General features: G+C 53.1%; 2 protein-coding genes across 32 annotated transcripts in view; both read left to right on the top strand.

The window, feature by feature from the left end:
- Positions 1-8,522, top strand: part of CAMK2G (calcium/calmodulin dependent protein kinase II gamma) — a 55,360-nt gene extending 46,838 nt beyond the window's left edge. For 14 of the 26 annotated variants that reach the window (XM_038534385.1, XM_038534392.1, XM_038534389.1 and 11 more), the window contains 6 exons: positions 573-621; positions 1,816-1,929; positions 3,848-3,923; positions 4,245-4,339; positions 5,809-6,053; positions 6,497-8,522. In XM_038534385.1, the coding sequence (XP_038390313.1) occupies positions 573-621; positions 1,816-1,929; positions 3,848-3,923; positions 4,245-4,339; positions 5,809-6,041 (567 nt within the window). In that variant the 3' untranslated portion in view covers positions 6,042-6,053; positions 6,497-8,522. Of the gene's footprint in view, positions 1-572; positions 622-1,815; positions 1,930-3,847; positions 3,924-4,244; positions 4,348-5,808; positions 6,054-6,496 lie in introns of those variants that run through there. The other 12 variants (XM_038534400.1, XM_038534391.1, XM_038534404.1 and 9 more) reach the window with 4 other exon arrangements.
- A 611-nt stretch (positions 8,523-9,133) lies between these two features.
- On the top strand, positions 9,134-17,480 carry NDST2 (N-deacetylase and N-sulfotransferase 2). Of its 6 annotated transcripts, none has more exons than XM_038534379.1 (16): positions 9,134-9,270; positions 9,941-10,176; positions 11,426-11,464; positions 11,553-12,908; positions 13,096-13,183; positions 13,496-13,650; positions 13,835-14,020; positions 14,300-14,428; positions 14,560-14,742; positions 14,835-14,931; positions 15,458-15,581; positions 15,720-15,894; positions 16,146-16,265; positions 16,371-16,480; positions 16,652-16,754; positions 16,851-17,480. In XM_038534379.1, the coding sequence occupies exons 4-16, from the start codon at positions 11,904-11,906 to the stop codon at positions 16,974-16,976; spliced, it is 2,601 nt and encodes an 866-aa protein (XP_038390307.1). In that variant the 5' UTR covers positions 9,134-9,270; positions 9,941-10,176; positions 11,426-11,464; positions 11,553-11,903; the 3' UTR covers positions 16,977-17,480. The 6 variants fall into 6 exon arrangements, with proteins under 6 accessions (XP_038390307.1, XP_038390308.1, XP_038390303.1 ...); XM_038534380.1 differs by having other exon boundaries at positions 16,095-16,265; positions 16,371-16,443; XM_038534375.1 differs by having other exon boundaries at positions 16,095-16,265.
- The last annotated feature ends 109 nt before the right edge of the window (positions 17,481-17,589 follow it).

The raw sequence follows: 17,589 nt of genomic DNA, 5'->3' as shown, positions 1-17,589 counted from the left end.
TCTGGGGCAGGGGCAGAGTGCCCTAGACCAGAGAGCTGCGAATGCAGGAGCTTAGTATGTATGCAGAACAGGGGAAATGAAGCAGAGCTAAGAGCGTGGAGCTGGGAGGGGAGCAGCAGGAGGGTGATGACGCAGGCCTGCTACTACGGCTTCATAGCAGTACGCATTTTCTTCCAGCCTCAAGGACAAGCTATTAGAGGGGAGGGGCAGATGGAGAGGGAGAAGCAGACTCCCCACTGAGCAGGGAGCCTGCTGTGGGGCTCGATCCCAGGACCCTGAGATCATGACCTGAGTTGAAGGCAGATGCTCAACCTACTGAGCCACCCAGCCAACCCGACGACTGTAGGCTTTAATGACAGGATAGATAGTTTCATTTACTGAGTTGAGGAAGACTAGGGAAGGAGTTTGGGAATCCAAGGTTCTATAAAAGTCGGATGGCAAGAGTGTAAATAGAGCCTTCTATGATTCTTCCCTGTACCTCCTGCAGAGCACATACGCTGCTTTTGTTCTGCTCAGTTCCTCTAGTTTCCAAGGACCTGAGTGTATAGAAACGTGTTCTTTTTGGCCTACAGGGCTCTACAGAGAGCTGCAACACCACCACAGAAGATGAAGACCTTAAAGGTAGGTGCTGGCCCTTGGTGGGGAAGGGACCCCAGCAATGTCCCAGGTACCTTGGTTCCAATGGGGTACCTGTCTTGTCTGTCCCCAGAACTGAGAATGGTGCCTCCTTATACTCTAGGAGAGGGCTTGGCAGAAAAGCTACTTTCCATGGGCTAAGATGTGAGGTCGCTGTCTGGCCTGGCTGGGCAAGAGATTTCTCTTTTTTGACCCCAAGTCTGGAATAGCTAAACTAGAGCTTTTCCTGGGCCTTTCTGGGGCCAGGGCTCAGAGAACTGTCCCTGTTGCTGATAAGGATAGGACATCCCAGTACAGAAAACATCCTGAGTCCCTGGAGCAGGAACCCACATATAGAGTGAGTCATTAGTAGGGTGACCAGTCGTCCCGATTTCCCTAGGTCTGGAGCAACTCCCGGGATGTGGAACTTTCAGCTTTAAAACCGGAACAGTCCTTGGGTACATTGGGATCAGCGACTATCGTCGCAAAATCTTGGCATGAATGATGGAGTCAGGACCACATTTGGCCATGTCCTAGTGGTCCTGTAAGGACCACCAGCCTAAGCTTGGGCCTGGCCAGAGGGCCAGGGGGTGTGGGAGGGCGTGGCAGACCAGACCAGTGGGAATCTCTGTCCTGCTCTTTGGTTTGGCCTCCTGGGATTGCTCCCTTTGCCATCAGTAAGTGACCTGAGGCCAGGGTCGCAGAAAAGTTGCAGGACAGAGCTGAGAGAGCACCCCCAGGAGCAGTAAAGGGGCACTGAACCTTTGGAACCTGAAAAAAATAAAAAGCATAAACATATAAAGGAGTTAAAACCAGTACTTGTAAGGCTGCTGGGATTAAGGCCAGAGCAATTCAGTTCTGGAGATGCTGGTGGAGGCTCCTTCACGGCTCTTGACCTTGTAGCCTAGCCCCCTGTGACATCTTCCCTGGGAGCATGGGTACCTGTACAGGCTGTTCAAAGGCTCCTCTGGAAGCCACAAGCCCAAGACTGTGCACCTTCCTGGGACTGTCAGCTGGGAGGCCTCTCTGGCAGAGGTGGCAGCGTGGGATGTGGTCCAGTGTCCACAGCAGCCCGAGGCGTTGCCTTGCCCCGGCTCTGCAGTGCCACGGGCTTGGGTCCTGTCTGGCTTGCTCGCTCACCTGCCTTGTTCTGTTTGTTTTGGCTGCTCTGCCTTGCCCTGCCCTGCCCTGGCTGGCTAGCTGCCCCGCTCCGCACTGGGAATGGCAGCTCGGTGCCTGAAGGACGGAGCTCCCGGGACAGACCAGCCCCCTCTGCAGGCATGCAGCCCCAGCCTTCTCTCTGCTCCTCAGCCAGTAAGTGTGAGGGAGGCACAATCTGGCTTCTGTCTCCCTGGCTCATCCTGAAGCCCCTCAGGGATCCCCCCAGAGCTGTCAGGCCAACCCAGCTGTCTATCTCAGTAAGCTTGGGGAGCTCGGCCTCTGCTGGGTGGGAGAGCTGATTGGAGGTGCCTTTAAGGCCAGGCAGGGGCCCCTGGGACCAGGGCCCAAAGACATCAAGAGTGGGTGGAAGAACATGGTGGGAAGGAATAGAAAGCCCCTGGGATATTTGGTGGGCCTTGCCTCAGCAATGAGCCAGGAAGAAAGGCCAAGTCAGAAATCAGGTCAAAGGTGGTGGGAGCGGGGGTGATGGTGAAATTGCTGTAGCCGAGAACCATGTTGGGATGGGGTGTTGCCTGAGGCTCAACATATCATATTGAGAGCATGAGGCTTGGGGTGAGAAACACCTGAAGTAGCTTGAACCTCCCACAGCCTCAGCTTCCTTATCTATAAAGTGGGAATAAAATAGCACCTACCTCAGAGCTCTGTAATGAAAAAGACATGAGATAGTAGAACGTCTAAGTTGTGTCATGTAGAGAATGCCTTTGTCTGCTTCTTTTCCTTCTACTGTCTATCCTTTTAGAGTTTATCAACACGATCCTCTTCACCCACAGGGCCCCAGTCAGGTCCTACAAATGGGTTCAGTGGGGTTGGAGAGGGAATGTGTGTGTGTGTGTGTATGTTTGTGTGTGTGTGTGTGTGTGTGTGTGTGTGTGTGTACACACGTACCTGCTTGCCTCTGGAAAGTGGGTAGAGCTTGTTTGTTCCCCCAACATGCTGCTTACTCACCTGGAGCTGCCTACGTGACAGCGCTGGTGGCTGTGGGGCCCCACCTGGTGGTGTCTTTGGCTGTGCTGTCCTCTCCCAGCTGTGCCCCTCGGCTGTGCTGTTCTAATGCTCGCATTTGTCTTGCAGCCTCTTGCTCCTGTGAGGAAAGGCTTGTAGCTTGGGCCAGCCCGGGTCTCTGGTCAGGGTTAGCCTGAGCTCAGTCTGAGCCCTCCTTTACCCTAGTGGTGCTCCGGCTAACAGTGCTGTTCCCTGTCAGTGAACTGCCGATGAGTGCAGGGTACCACCAGCAGTTCCTCGGCTTTGGATAGCATGGGGGTGGGGGACTCTGAGGGCTCCAGTTCTGCCTGCCTGTCATTCTGAGCCTTGTCTTGGTTTTCTTGAGGGACACATCCTGGCATGAGAGCTGGTATGAGATTTAGAGCTTTTCCGAGGCTCATCCAGGGTAAACGGAGCCATCTCTGGTGAGAAGCTCCATTGAAAGAGTGTTTATAGTACCAAGATCCTTTATCCCAGAAAAGCCCTGTGGAGGAGATGAGCAAGGTGAAGAGAATTAAGCATCCATCCCAGGGCTCTGTTCATCCTTTTAGAGCCCTCATCCCTGGCTAGGTTCTGCTCTCAGGCTGGCTGTTGCCCAGGGCTAGGTTCTGGACCACTGAGTGAGGGTTGGGGGTGGTGTGGTGTGGTGGAAACTGAGACCTGACTGAGCCCCTTCAGGTGAGAGAAGTAAGCAGGCAATGGAGACAGCCATATCAGGAGATGCTTCTTCTAGAGGCTAAATGTGCTGGGGATGGGATCACGGACTCTAGGCAGAGTATTAATGATGGCTAGCCTCCTCAATTGTAAAAGACAAGAGCGTTTTCTGCATCCTACTTGTTAATGGAGAGGGAGATAAAGGCCAGAGAACCATAACGAAAGGGTGGGCTTCAGGAGGAGGGGGCCATTAGCTCCATAGACAACAGAGAAGGAATGAAGAGAAAGTGGGCTCGCTCTCCCTGAAGAGGGCCTCGATGTTAAAGATAGAGATCACAGGGATTCTCTGAAGGATTGGGGAGGGCTCTCTGTCACTTAGGAAGTAAATTGCTGGATTTTTTTTTTCCCTCCACAGTGCGAAAACAGGAGATCATTAAGATCACAGAACAACTGATTGAGGCCATCAACAATGGGGACTTTGAAGCCTACACGTGAGTAGAGACCCATTTCCTTGAGCCCACGTTGTCTCTCGAGGCCCTCCCTCCTCCCCAACATCAGCTTGTACCCTGCGAAAAGGGAGAGCTGGGCCTTGGGCACAATGTCAGAATTAAACCCCAGGCCCTTAGGCTGGCCTCTCTCCCGGGTAGATACCCTGTGATAGTATCCCACCCTGCCATGGGGTCCCGGTGGCGGGCCCTAAGATCTTTGCCATCTTGTTGGGCCTAGCCCATAGCTGACCTGCTGAGGACAGACACCACGGACAAGAAAGACAGTCTTCATAGGAGACTGACAGGCTGCTTTTCTTTCTGCAGGAAGATTTGCGATCCAGGCCTCACTTCCTTTGAGCCTGAGGCCCTTGGTAACCTCGTGGAGGGGATGGATTTCCATAAGTTTTACTTTGAGAATCGTGAGTGGGTTCGTGCTGCTGATATACTCCTGCCTGCCCCTTTACCCCCTTTGCCTCTGTCCCTGCTCACCTCCTCTTCCCAGATGCCCGCTTTTCCCTTATTTGACATGCTTGGCTGCACCCTGGTCTGTGTGTTTGCCTCCTTGTACCCTGAGGATGGTCTTAAACTGACACCTTTGAAGGACCTGCTCCAGAACCCCACGTGTCCCTTCATTCTGCAGCAGCTCGGTGGCAGTGCTGGTTGCCACAGTCAGGGTCACTATTTCTCTAAGCCTCGCCTCTTTCCACGAGGACTGGAAACCACTGAGATAAGGTTGAGATGATGTCAGCAAGTAATAATGAAGCTCTCTATCTACAGGTTTCACAGTAGAGGAAATTAAAACCAGGATAAGAATGTACAAGCAAGTAGTAGGGCACTGGAGGTGATTTATGAGATCAGAAGTTGTGGCTTGGGTCCTCCTGAACACGGAGGGAGACAGTCCTGGCTGAGGGGCTGTGCACTCTGCACTGTTCGTGGAAGTCCCAGGGATAAGATGATGACTCACCACCTCCTATCCTTCTCTCCACTCTAGCACCCTCCTCTTCCCTATTTTTTTTTTTTTTTCTTTTCTTTCCTACTTTATCCTGGGCCTTCCCCATCCTGCCCTGAGTTTTATTTTGTCACTGTTTTCTCTACTAACTACCATCTTCTCCATGTCTCAGCTTCAAATGTAAACCCTTGGCTACCTAACTAATTCTATTAGCCAGAAGCAGTTTCAGAGTTCATAGAAGCCCTAGGAGGGTCTCAGGTAGCCCCTATCCAACATATGAAATGAATTAAAATGTGAATCTCATTAAAAGCAACTCCATCTGCAGTGCTGGCTGATAATGGCAAAACAACGTCTTTTGGCTTTCCCCCAGAAGAACCTGGGAACCCCAGGAATATCCTGAGCTTGGTGCTTTGGTGATTCAATTTTAACTTTGGACATTTTTTTTTTCTAAATCACAAATCCATTTTGAAATCTTAAGCTCTTGATTTTGCTCTGCAGCCAATTAGGGACAAGCCAACCCTTAGGAAATCTAAACATCAGCCTGGAAGAGTGGAAAGATCTTAGGCTTTGTTAAAGAGTCAGATGGTCTGAGTTCAAATGTTGTGTGATTTGAGCAAATTACTTAACCTCCTTGAGCCTGTTTCATTATCTTATAATAAAAATATTGACCAAGAAATAGAGCTTATGTATGTAAAACCCCAGCACAATGTCTGATTAAAGTAGCAGTTGCTATTATCCTCGTTCTCCACCTCTTTCTTCCTTTTGGATAACTGAGACTTATTGTCCTGGGATTTCCTGACCTCTGGTGTCTGCGGGACTTAGAGACTGCCAGAATGGTTGCTGGAACGAGGGGCAGACCTGGAAGTGCAGGCTGGGAGGAAAATCCGTGCCTGGGCCTGACGCCCTCCTACCTCCTACATTTTGCCTTGCCCCCTGCAGTTCTGTCCAAGAACAGCAAGCCCATCCACACCACCATCCTGAACCCGCACGTCCACGTGATTGGGGAGGACGCAGCTTGCATCGCCTACATCCGCCTCACCCAGTACATCGATGGGCAGGGTCGGCCTCGCACCAGCCAATCGGAGGAGACCCGGGTCTGGCACCGCCGGGATGGCAAGTGGCTCAATGTCCACTATCACTGCTCAGGAGCCCCTGCTGCACCGCTGCAGTGAGCTCAGCCACAGGTGCACCTGGTAGGGGGGGTGTGAGGTAGGGGACAGGTGGGATCAGAGGTGGGAAAGTCACACTGGGGGAGGAGATCTCGACCATCTCAGAGGCGTGGCAAAGGCGGGCAGACAGACTTGTGTCTGGCCCCAGGACTCCAAGTTAAGTTGGGTGACTTTGAACAGGTTATTTCCCTACCCCAAGCCTCAGTTTCCTTAGCTGTCAAAAAGAGAGAGAAAGTGGTTCCTATTTCTGTGAGTTGTGAGGATTAAATAAGATACTCCTAAGTGAAGCATTTGCTCTCAGCAAATGTGAAGTGATGTTATATTTAAATGCTAGCTTCTCCCCCATCCTCCACCTTCTCAGGCAGACTTGGCCATGTGTATAGTGTGTTTAAGTCCTTGGAACTCATCTGTGTGCTTATTGTCCTTTGTTCTGTTACCACATCTGTCCTCTTTGACAGGGGCATTAGGAGATCCCAGCCGGAGGTCAAACCTTCGCAGCCAGTGGCTCTGGAGGGCCTGAGTGACAGCGGCAGTCCTGTTCGTTTGAGGTTTAAAACAATTAAATTACAAAGCGGCAGCAGCCAATGCACGCCCCTGCATGCAGCCCTCCCGCCCGCCCTTCGTGTCTGTCTCTGCTGTACCGAGGTGTTTTTTACATTTAAGAAAAAAAAAGAAAAAAAGATTGTTTAAAAAAAAATGGAATCCATACCATGATGCGTTTTAAAACCACCGATAGCCCTTGGGCTGGCAAGAAGGCAGGAGTTTGTGTGACACCCGTCCTGGCATGAGCAGCCGGCTCACCCACCAGCCTTGAAGAGGTGAGCTCGGCCTCTGGCCTCCATGGACTCGGGGGGCCAGGTGAGAACTCTGACAGAGCTCTGGGGGCTGTGATGTGATTGCAGCCCCTGAGGTGGCCTGCCTGCCCCAGGTCTAGGAATGGACTTCTTCTGAACTTGCATAGCGCCTAGAATGAGGCTGATGAGAACATCGTGGCCGTCAGACCTACTTGGGAGAGAATGCAGAGCTCCCAGCCTGCTGTGGAGGCAGCTGAGAAGCAGTGGCCTCGGAACTGAGGGACTGAGGGCCTGGACGTTGCTATACTGTTCCATTTAGTGTAGAAGGGAAGAGAATTGGTGCTGCAGAAGTGTGTCCGCTACAAAGCTGATGAGAAACCTCGTGTTAGTCTGACATGTACTCACTCATCCATTTCTATAGGATGCACAATGCACGTGGGCCCTGATACTGAGCCCTAATACCTGCAGCTGGGAAGAGGGAGGGGTTGCTGCTTTGCTTTGTGTTTGTTTTCTTATAACTTAGCAAGGAGAGAGCCACGCCCTGGTCAGGGCTCCCCTTGCTGCTTTTGGCAGTTCTGTTTCTGTGCTAATTTGGACCATCCTTGTCTTGCCTTTTCATGGTGGTGGTCCCCGTGCTGACCCTCATCTGGGCCTGGGCCCTCTGCCAAGTGCCCCTGTGGGATGGGAGGAGTGAGGCAGCGGGATTGAGTTGATGGTTGTTTCTATGCATTCAGGCTGCCCTCAGGACTGCCTCCCTTCTTACTCTTCCCTTGCTGCACGTCCATCTCTTTTCCTGTCTTTGAGATTGACCCGACTGCTCTGGCAAGAAGAGGTGTTCTCTTTAAAGAGGCCTCTACTGACCACCTGAAGTATATGACTTACTGCTGGACAATCTGCATGGGCATCACCCCCCCTCACCTGCATGTACCCAAAAGAGGTGTCCAGAGCCAAGGCTCCTACATTCATTGTCCCTCTCTGTGCTCAAGGAGTTCCATTCCTGGAGGGAAAGATCTATATATACTCTAAGCAGACAGCAGAGAAGATAATGGAGGAGCAATTGGTCATGGCCTTGGTTTCTCCAGAACAACTGTGCAGACTTATCTGCACAAATATCTGCACTATTGGGGGAAAGGTGGGTAAGCCCTAGCTTCCTGGACTACCTTCAGGGGGCACAGGAGCTGGGAGAAGAGGCAAAGCTACAGGTTTACCTTGGAGCCAGCTGAGAAGAGCAGACTCACAGGTGCTGGTGCTTGGGTTTAGCCAGGCTCCTCTGAGCACCTCATGCATGCCTCAGCCCCTGGGCCCTCGCCCTTTCTTGCCCTGCAGCCTGCAGTACCAGCACGCAGACGCCTTCACCACAGGGTTTGGTTTTGCTGGCTTGAAGAAAAATGGTCTTAGAGTTCATTAAGACCCATAGCTTCATATGGCTGCTCCAGCCCCACTTCTTAGCATTCTTACTCCTCTTCTGGGGCTAATGTCAGCATCTATAGACAATAGACTATTAAAAAAAAAAAAAAATCACCTTTTAAAACAGGAAATGGAAGGCATTTGATGCAGAATTTTTGCATGATGACATAGAAATAATTTAAAAATAGTTAGTGTTTGTTCTGAATGTTGGTAGACCCTTCATAGCTTTGTTACAATGAAACCTTGAACTGAAGATATTTAATAAAATAACCTTTAAACAGTCCATTGTGTTACTGCTGTTGGAGGCTGATGGCCAAGGGCTTAAGATTTAGCAGCCTGGGTTACAGGGCCTCAGACGGAGACATGTAGCTTCTCCCACTCCCTTGGGGCCCGTTTTAGAATAAAACTTCCTCACAAACTCCTCAGCCTCCAAGCAGCCCGCCCGGCGGGCTGCAGCGGCCAAGGCGAGTCAGGCTGGGGAGCGACGCTGCGGGTCCGCGGCGGTGGGCCGGGGTCTCGCCCCGCCCCCGGCCCCGCCCGCGTCAGGGCCCGCCCCGCCCCCTCGCCCTCCGCGGGCCCGCTCGGCTCCCCCTGCGCCGGGCGGAGTGGACGAGCCCGTAGCCTGGCCCCGCCCCCGCCCCGGGAGCCCCGGCGCCCGACGCTCGCCGGACTGTGCCACCGGGCGGGGAGGTGGGGGAGCGCCTCTCCGGGCGGGGCGCGCGGCCCGCAGTCTGGGAGGCCGACGCTGCCCAGGGCGCTGCGGAGGGCGGCTCGGCTGCCCGGCAGTTCGGCAGCGCGGCTGCGAGGCGCGGACTCCGCCGGGACCCGAGCGGGCGCCGCGAGCGGCAGCGCGCCGCCTCCCCCCCCCCCCCCCGGGTGGCCGCGGTGGTTGGGCCCGGCTGCGGCAGAGCGTTCGCTCGGAGATGGCGGAGCCGCGGCGACGCGGCCAGAGGCCCCGAGAGCTGGGAAGCCGGGCAGCCCCGGGACGCGGCGGAGCCCGGGGCCAGCGGGGACGCCGCCTAGTCCGCCGGGTGAGCCGCCCTTGAGGGTAACCACCCCCACTCAGACTGTGGCCCCCCCGCGGTCGCCCGCAGTTCCTCCCCTCACACTTCCCCTCAGTGTTGCCACCATCACCACCCGCGGGCTTGTCCCGGGCGGCCCTCGGCGCGGCCCCGCGCTGCCCTCTCCCGCGGCCCTTCCACCCGCCGCCCTCCCGGTTGCCTCAGTGCCCTCGGTGCGGGGCTCCGCCTTCCCTCTGGGCTCTCCCAGCCCGACGCCTGCGTCGATGTCACCCCCGGCTCTCCTCAGCGCGTCCCTTGCCCGGCTCCCGGCTGGCGCTCCCTTGGCGTCCACCTGTGACCGCATGTACCTCCTCCGCAGGGACCCCCGGTCCGTGCCCCCCCGGTGCGCCAGCCCCGCATCCCGTCGTCGCTGCTCGGCGCCCCCTCCTCCGCCAGCGGCCGCAGCGCTCGTCTCCCCGCGCGGGGCCCCCAGCCCCGCCTTCCCGGTCCCTAAGCCCGGGTGCTGTCGCCCAGCAGGCCCGGTGACCCCCTCGGTTTCTGCCCCCAAGACCTCCCGGCGCTGCCCACACGCGCAGCACCCCTGCCCCGTGTCCCTGCTTCGGGGTTTGCCATCCCACCCCGCGCTCTACCCCAGTAGCTCCCGGGGCGCCCCTTCCCTGAGTATCGCTGCTGCTTCTAGGTGTGAAGCCGACATGCAGCGGTTTACCAACACAGGCTGTGGAGCTTGACGGGCCTGACTCTGAAGCCCTCCACTCACTGGGCTGTGTGATCCTGGGCAAGTTACTAAGCTTCTCTGGACCTCAGATTACTCCTGTGTAAACGGGGATAATAATAGTATCTACTCCTTACCTACCTCCCAGGGCTGGTGTGAGCGTTAAATATTTGGAAAGCTCTTAGAAGAATGTCTGACGAAGAGTAAGCTCTCAGTAACTATTTGCTGTTTTTCTTACCATTAATGGGTGAGACACCCTGAGTGTCCACTCCCCCCACCCCCCAGTTTCCCTCCAGTTTCCTTTAACTCTTAGGATTTACCCCTTCCCATCACCATTTTGATCCTCCCCGAGCTTTTTTTTTTTTTCTCACGTCCATTAATTTGACCCAGACCAAAGCCCAGCTGTTCTTAAATTATCTCCCAATTCCAAGGAACCCTGTCTCTGCCTAATCACCCCTGAGTTGTGTGTGTCTGGGAGGGGGGTAGTAGAGTGGGATTGTCAGTCATTGGCCTTACTAGGAATGGCCGAGCTGGAGAGAGGAGCATTAAAGCTTTTAGAAGCAGTCTATCTATTTAAGAAAACAGTCTCCAAAATTAGGCCTCCCTGAAACTGTTTTCTGATCACACTGTCCTTACCTCTCTCTTATTGGTTGGATATGACTTAAGCTCCTGTTGCTCTCATCCAGCCCCACTCAGTTTGCTGTTTTTGAAACAGGCTTCAATCCCTCATGTCTCCACAGTTTAGCTCAGGACCTTCCTGAGCTGTTCAGTGATGAGGATATAGTATCACCTAGGCTAAGTTAGGAAGGAAAGCTAAAGTGATAGAGAGACTCTGGAGTCAGCTCTCCGGGTTATCTCAGGCCCCAGTGATGTGGCCTGCCCTGGGGCTACATTTTTGTCACCTCTCTGACACTGGTGCAGGTGAGGTGAAGGGCAGGGGCTGAGTAATTTTTCACAAGCAATGGAAAAGAGAGTTCCCAGGTTCTGGATTTGGAAGTGAATTGACTGATTACCTAGCAGCATTTCTCTTGCCTCTTCAACTCCCCCCACTCTAGCGTCCTCCTGACTGCAAGTTCGTTAGTGCTTTTAGCTTGTGATGTTGGGTTTGATTGATGAGGAAGATTAACAGACTCATGAGTTTCCTCTTATCTGATATTTCGTTGGAGCACGGGACTTGTGGGGCTTTCCGTCCCTCCCTCCCAGGCCGACCAGAGCTCCTGCTGGCTGACCAACTGCTCAGTCTTGGGCTGGGAACTTTTTTCAGAGCAGGTTCATTTTCAGCCTCCTGGACTGTTTGATCTCTTGTTGATGAGATTTATTCCCTTCCAACCCTTGAATATACTGCTCTAGCTCAGAAATTAGCTCAGGAAGGGGAATTTAGACAGTGTTTTCAGAAAGGGAACAAGCTATGAAATGAAAGTATGAGACTTGGATTGTGTTGTTCTTCTGCAGGAGCTTTTTTTGGAAAAGAAATCATCCTGTGAGCAGGAGGTAAGAGAGATGCGTGAAGAGGGGAATGGATTAAAGATACACTTTCAGGTGGAGAAGTAACCCATTGATTTTTCTGTCTTATAAATAGTGAGAGCAGAGATGATGAACTTTGTTAACCTTTGATGTGAGGAGCTCAGCAGGACGGAGAGTGGAACCTCGCTAGATTTGCATCCTGAAGCCATGGAGCAGGGGGCCATGGTGACCTGAGACCAATGGACTCTGTCCAGTTGCCCCTTATTGCCCCTTCTGACTCCCCTACCCTAAAGTAAGGGTACTTGACTCCAGCTTTTCAGGGGGCTGACCCTGAGGAAATCCTTTTCCCTTATTTTCCTATCTTTCTACCCTCCTGAGAGAGCCCCAGCCTATAGAACTCCTACCTCCCATCCCCTGAGGTAGTCCCCATCCCTGCCTCCCCTTCCCCGCCTCCCCTTCCCCCGCCATGCTCAAGCTGTGGAAGGTGGTACGCCCAGCTCGGCAGCTGGAACTGCACCGCCTCATACTGCTGCTGATTGCTTTCAGTCTGGGCTCCATGGGCTTCCTGGCTTACTATGTGTCCACCAGCCCCAAGGCCAAGGAACCCTTGCCCCTGCCCTTGGGAGACTGCAGCAGTGGTGGAGCAGCTGGCCCTGGCCCTGTGCGTCCTCCAGTCCCGCCACGGCCCCCCAGGCCACCAGAGACAGCTCGAACTGAACCTGTGGTCCTTGTATTTGTGGAGAGTGCATACTCCCAGCTGGGACAGGAGATTGTGGCCATCTTGGAGTCTAGTCGTTTTCGCTATAGCACCGAGCTAGCACCTGGCCGAGGGGACATGCCCACACTGACTGATCATACCCGTGGCCGCTATGTCTTGGTCATTTATGAAAACCTGCTCAAGTATGTCAACTTGGATGCGTGGAGTCGGGAACTGCTAGACCGGTACTGTGTGGAGTATGGTGTGGGCATCATTGGCTTTTTCCGAGCCCATGAACATAGCCTACTAAGTGCCCAGCTCAAGGGCTTTCCCCTTTTTCTACACTCAAATTTGGGGCTCCGGGACTACCAAGTGAATCCTTCTGCCCCCCTACTGCATCTCACACGCCCCAGCCGCCTAGAACCTGGGCCACTGCCTGGTGATGACTGGACCATCTTCCAATCCAATCATAGCACATATGAACCAGTGCTTCTTGCCAGCCTTCGGCCAGCTGAGCCCCCTGTGCCAGTACCAGTGCCTCGCCGGACCCGGCTTCCCACTGTCATACAGGACCTGGGGCTTCATGATGGCATCCAACGGGTGCTCTTTGGCCATGGCCTTTCCTTCTGGCTCCACAAGCTTGTTTTTGTTGATGCTGTTGCGTACCTCACTGGCAAGCGCCTCTGCCTAGACCTTGACCGCTACATCTTAGTAGACATCGATGACATCTTTGTGGGCAAGGAAGGTACCCGCATGAAGGTGGCTGATGTTGAGGTCAGTCTTTTTCCTCCAATTGCTTTCCTTAGAAGCTGTGTCAAGCTCTATCCTATCAGACTACCCTGACTCTGAGCTTGTCATCGGTATAATCTCTGCCCTTTTCAGTCAAGAAGTACGCTGCTTCTCATTTTTCTTCTGTTTAGTGTGCTCTCATGATTTCTCGTGTTCCTGCCACCTTTTCTAGGCTCTGTTGACCACCCAGAACAAACTCAGGACCTTAGTCCCCAACTTCACCTTCAACCTGGGCTTCTCGGGCAAGTTTTATCATACTGGTGAGTATTCTTCTGCCCTCTCAGCATATCAGTCTTAGTGTGATCTGTCCCTTCACTGTTCATCTTCCTGGGTAGACAAGTTGGAGAAAAGGGGCAGGGTTTGGGATCAAAATGTTGTGTGGAGCGGGCGGCGGATGTGAATTTAGGTTAGCATGGTTGGCTGGAAGACAAGTTAGCGGGGGGACAGATAGGCTTAGGTAGGCAGAGGTCAACAATCTTGTCCAAAGAATGGAAGGTGGTCAGTATTGTTACGGAACAGAGGAGGGCACAGGGCCCAACTGGCTGTGGTCAGTGGTCAGTGTGTGATCATAGGGACAGAGGAGGAGGATGCAGGGGACGACATGCTGCTGAAGCACCGCAGAGAGTTCTGGTGGTTCCCCCACATGTGGAGCCACATGCAGCCACACCTGTTCCACAATCGCTCCGTGCTGGCTGACCAGATGAGGCTCAACAAACAGTTTGCTCTGGTGAGACACTTGGATCTCGTCCCCATACTTTTGCCCAAAGATAATGCTTCCTTTTCAACCTTCCCCTAATGGGTACCCTTTCCCTACCCTGTCCATTTTTCTTTCTGTGGAGGCATCCCCACCCTCTTTACCCTCTACTCCCTAAACCTCACCAGGTCCTGGTGAGAGTCTATGCCATTCCCAGGAGCATGGGATTCCCACGGATCTGGGGTATGCTGTGGCCCCCCACCACTCGGGTGTATACCCCATCCACACGCAGCTCTATGAGGCCTGGAAATCTGTGTGGGGCATCCAGGTGACCAGCACTGAGGAGTACCCCCATCTCCGCCCTGCCCGCTACCGCCGTGGCTTCATTCACAATGGCATTATGGTGAGGGACCCCCAACACAAACTTGAATCAAACTCCTATGTTTAGACAACCACCACCCTGCATTGACTTCCTTCCTATCAACTTCTAGTCCAAGTTTACATAATAGGGGGTAGAGGGGTAAAACATCATAGTGCACATACTAGGAGTTTTAGTGGTATAACTCAGACCTCTACAAACCCAAGGAATCGTTAATGCTTAGGACTTTTGTTCCTTATCTGCTTTTCATTCCACCTTTCAAATCTCATCTCTTCCCCGCCCCCCCCAACCCCCTTCTTCTAGGTACTGCCACGGCAGACGTGTGGCCTCTTCACTCACACAATCTTCTATAACGAATATCCCGGAGGTTCTCGTGAACTAGACAGGAGCATCCGAGGTGGAGAGCTCTTTCTGACAGTGCTGCTTAATCCGGTAAGGTGCTGAGAGGAAGGGCTAGAAGACTGGAGGGCCGAAGTGTATGGAGGCTGGGACCTTTGCTTACCAAGCCTGATTCTGAGGTGGGGTAGGCTCTCCAGTTCTGACATGCAGGCACCCCCTTACAGATCAGCATTTTTATGACCCATCTGTCCAATTATGGAAATGATCGGCTGGGCCTGTATACCTTTGAGAGCCTGGTGCGCTTCCTCCAGTGCTGGACACGGCTGCGCCTACAGACCCTTCCTCCTGTCCCTCTCGCACGAAAGTACTTTGAACTATTCCCTCAAGAGCGAAGCCCCCTTTGGCAGGTATGGGTGGAGCTCAGGGTGACCAGAGATGTGATGAGGGCGGGGAGGGTTGAGGAAAAGATTAGACATCTGATTCTTTGCTTCATCTTCAGAATCCTTGTGATGACAAGAGGCACAAAGATATCTGGTCCAAGGAGAAAACCTGTGATCGGCTCCCCAAGTTCCTGATTGTGGGCCCCCAGAAGACAGGTGAATCATCCCTAGCTAACTTCTCTTTCCCTGCCTTACACCCAAAGGATTCTTTGGCCAAAGAATTCCCTTCACATACCCATCCCTCCTTAATCCAGTCTCCTAAGACAGTGTTTCTTAATTCTGGTGGTGCATCAGAACCTTCTGTGTTTTGTTTTGTTTTTTTTAAAGATCCACAAGTGAGGGTACCTGGGTGGCTCAATGGTTGAGTATCTGCCTTTTGCTTGGGTCATGGTCCCAGGGTCCTGAGATCAAGTTCCATGGGGAGCCTGCTTCTCCCTCTGCTTATGTCTCTGCCTGTGTGTGTGTGAGAGAGATGAATGAATAAAATATTTAGAAAAATCCACAAGTGATTCTGATCCAGTCAAGGCTGAAAACTATTCTAACACTTCTCTGGGCTTCTCTCAGTCTAGTTTGTCCAAAGGGGATATTACTACCCAGAGTGGTTATTTTCTCACCTCCCTAAAGTCCATGTTGTTGATCTGGTTTCTTTCCCACAAAAGCCTGAACTTTCTCTCCTGCTTAGGGACCACAGCTATTCACTTCTTCCTGAGCCTGCACCCAGCTGTGACTAGCAGCTTCCCTAGCCCCAGCACCTTTGAGGAGATTCAGTTCTTCAACGGCCCTAATTACCACAAGGGCATTGATTGGTGAGGCTGGGACCCTTGGAATGTTTCTCAGAGGAACACTCCCTTCCCTCAAAATACCCCGTTCCAACTTCCACTAGCACAGATGTTTGGCCCCTTCACTTTGCAAATTCTCTGCCTCTCATCTGTACTACTTCCTAGGTACATGGACTTCTTCCCTGTCCCTTCCAATGCCAGCACTGACTTTCTGTTTGAAAAAAGTGCCACCTACTTTGACTCAGAGGTTGTACCACGTCGGGGGGCTGCCCTCCTGCCACGAGCCAAGATCATCACTGTGCTCACCAACCCTGCTGACAGGGCCTATTCCTGGTATCAGGTGAGCCTGAAACTAGGGATACGTTAGGGCTTAAGTGAGGGAAGTGGTGACTGCTAGAGCGACAGAAGGAAGAGGGTAGGGAAACTAAGCCAGTCGCTCTGGGGAGGGGTTCTTATGCTGTTTATCCACCAGACCAAGAGTAGGGCAGAGTAATTCTCTCAAATCACCCATCCCTTCCCTTCCTATTCCTTGTCCTTCAGCACCAGCGAGCACATGGAGACCCAGTTGCTCTGAATTATACCTTCTACCAGGTGATATCCGCCTCCTCTCAGGCCCCTCTGGCACTTCGCTCCCTGCAGAACCGCTGTCTTGTCCCTGGCTACTATTCCACCCATCTGCAGCGCTGGCTGACTTACTATCCCTCTGGACAGGTACAGTCCCCCAATAGACCCTGTTGGGGTCCCCCTTCCCTTCCTCTTCCTTCAGTCTAGAGGCTTCTAAGGAATACAGAAGAAACCACATCCCTGTCCCTTTAGTTGCTGATTGTGGATGGGCAAGAGCTGCGTACCAACCCAGCTGCCTCAATGGAGAGCATCCAGAAGTTCCTGGGTATCACACCCTTTCTGAACTACACACGGACCCTCAGGTGGGAGAGTATGACCCAGGGGAGGAGGAATCTGGGGGAAATGGGGAAGCAGGTTGACCATGTCTGTTTGGAAGAGATGTGTGTCCCTGTGAGCTGGGAGAGGTAGTGTACATTTCTGGGGTTTGAATTTCCTTTCTCCCTACCAACCAGCGGCCTCTTCTCGTCAAGCAGGTTTGATGAAGATAAGGGATTCTGGTGCCAGGGTCTTGAAGGTGGTAAGACTCGCTGTCTCGGGAAGAGCAAAGGCCGAAGGTATCCAGATATGGACACTGAGGTGAGTAAAGCCTGGGACAAGGTATCCCTCTCTACCTCTAAGATCTCATCCTTGTCCCACTCCTTACCATTTCTGCCTCCATTTTTCTCCTATTAGTCCCGCCTTTTTCTTACGGATTTTTTCCGGAACCACAATTTGGATCTGTCGAAGCTGCTAAGCCGGCTTGGACAGCCAGTGCCCTCATGGCTTCGGGAAGAACTGCAGCATTCCAGTCTGGGCTGATGTCCGGGCCTCCTGTACCAGCAAAAGCCCCCTGCTTCCCTAAAGGGCAAGCCCAGAGCAGGGCCCAAAAGGGGGATAGAGTGGCCCAGCCCCTGCCCCTTCTACCTCAGTGGCCCCCAGGCCTGGGATGGCTGAGAAGGGAAGGGCAGTCCTTTCCCACAGCTCTGGGGTCTTATAAAGGGGCTTCCCTTGATACCCCACATCGTGGTACTAGGCACCTTTGACCCATGGTCTTAGAAGGTGGGCAGGAATGAAAGGGTCCAGGCAGGGTGTAGAGGAACTTATTAATCCAGTGACTTCCCTCTTCATCCTCAGCAGTATATCTATCTATACCTGACTATGGGAGGGACCCCCTACTGTGGGATCAATGGGATCTACCTGTGGCCCGGCCTCCCTAATGTCATTCACATTGAATGGGGACGAGGCCGGACAGTGGCTCATAGAGCTAAGTATGAGCCCTAGCTGTGGGCTAGAAATGTCCTTAAATAAACATCCTTATTTTTCTGTTTTGTCTGCCTCACTGGAGTGGGAGGAACTTAGACTAAAGCAAGTATCAGTCTTTTCCCCCACCCTGGTTCAAAGCTCATCTGCACGTGGAGGGAAAGAAGGCAAA

This window comes from Canis lupus, chromosome 4 (assembly GCF_011100685.1).
Source record: "Canis lupus familiaris isolate Mischka breed German Shepherd chromosome 4, alternate assembly UU_Cfam_GSD_1.0, whole genome shotgun sequence".
Lineage (NCBI taxonomy): Eukaryota > Metazoa > Chordata > Mammalia > Carnivora > Canidae > Canis > Canis lupus.
The sequence above is the reverse complement of the archived record's forward strand: the minus strand, read 5'-3'. Positions and strand labels throughout refer to the sequence as shown.

Excerpts from the sequence above, each read along its gene's own strand:
- NDST2 (XM_038534375.1), top strand. The coding sequence starts at position 11,904 with ATGCTCAAGCTGTGGAAGGTGGTACGCCCAGCTCGGCAGCTGGAACTG. Across the intron at positions 14,021-14,299 it reads TCATTCACAATGGCATTATG|GTACTGCCACGGCAGACGTG; the intron begins GTGAGGGACCCC and ends CCCTTCTTCTAG. Across the intron at positions 16,266-16,370 it reads CTTACTATCCCTCTGGACAG|TTGCTGATTGTGGATGGGCA; the intron begins GTACAGTCCCCC and ends CTGTCCCTTTAG.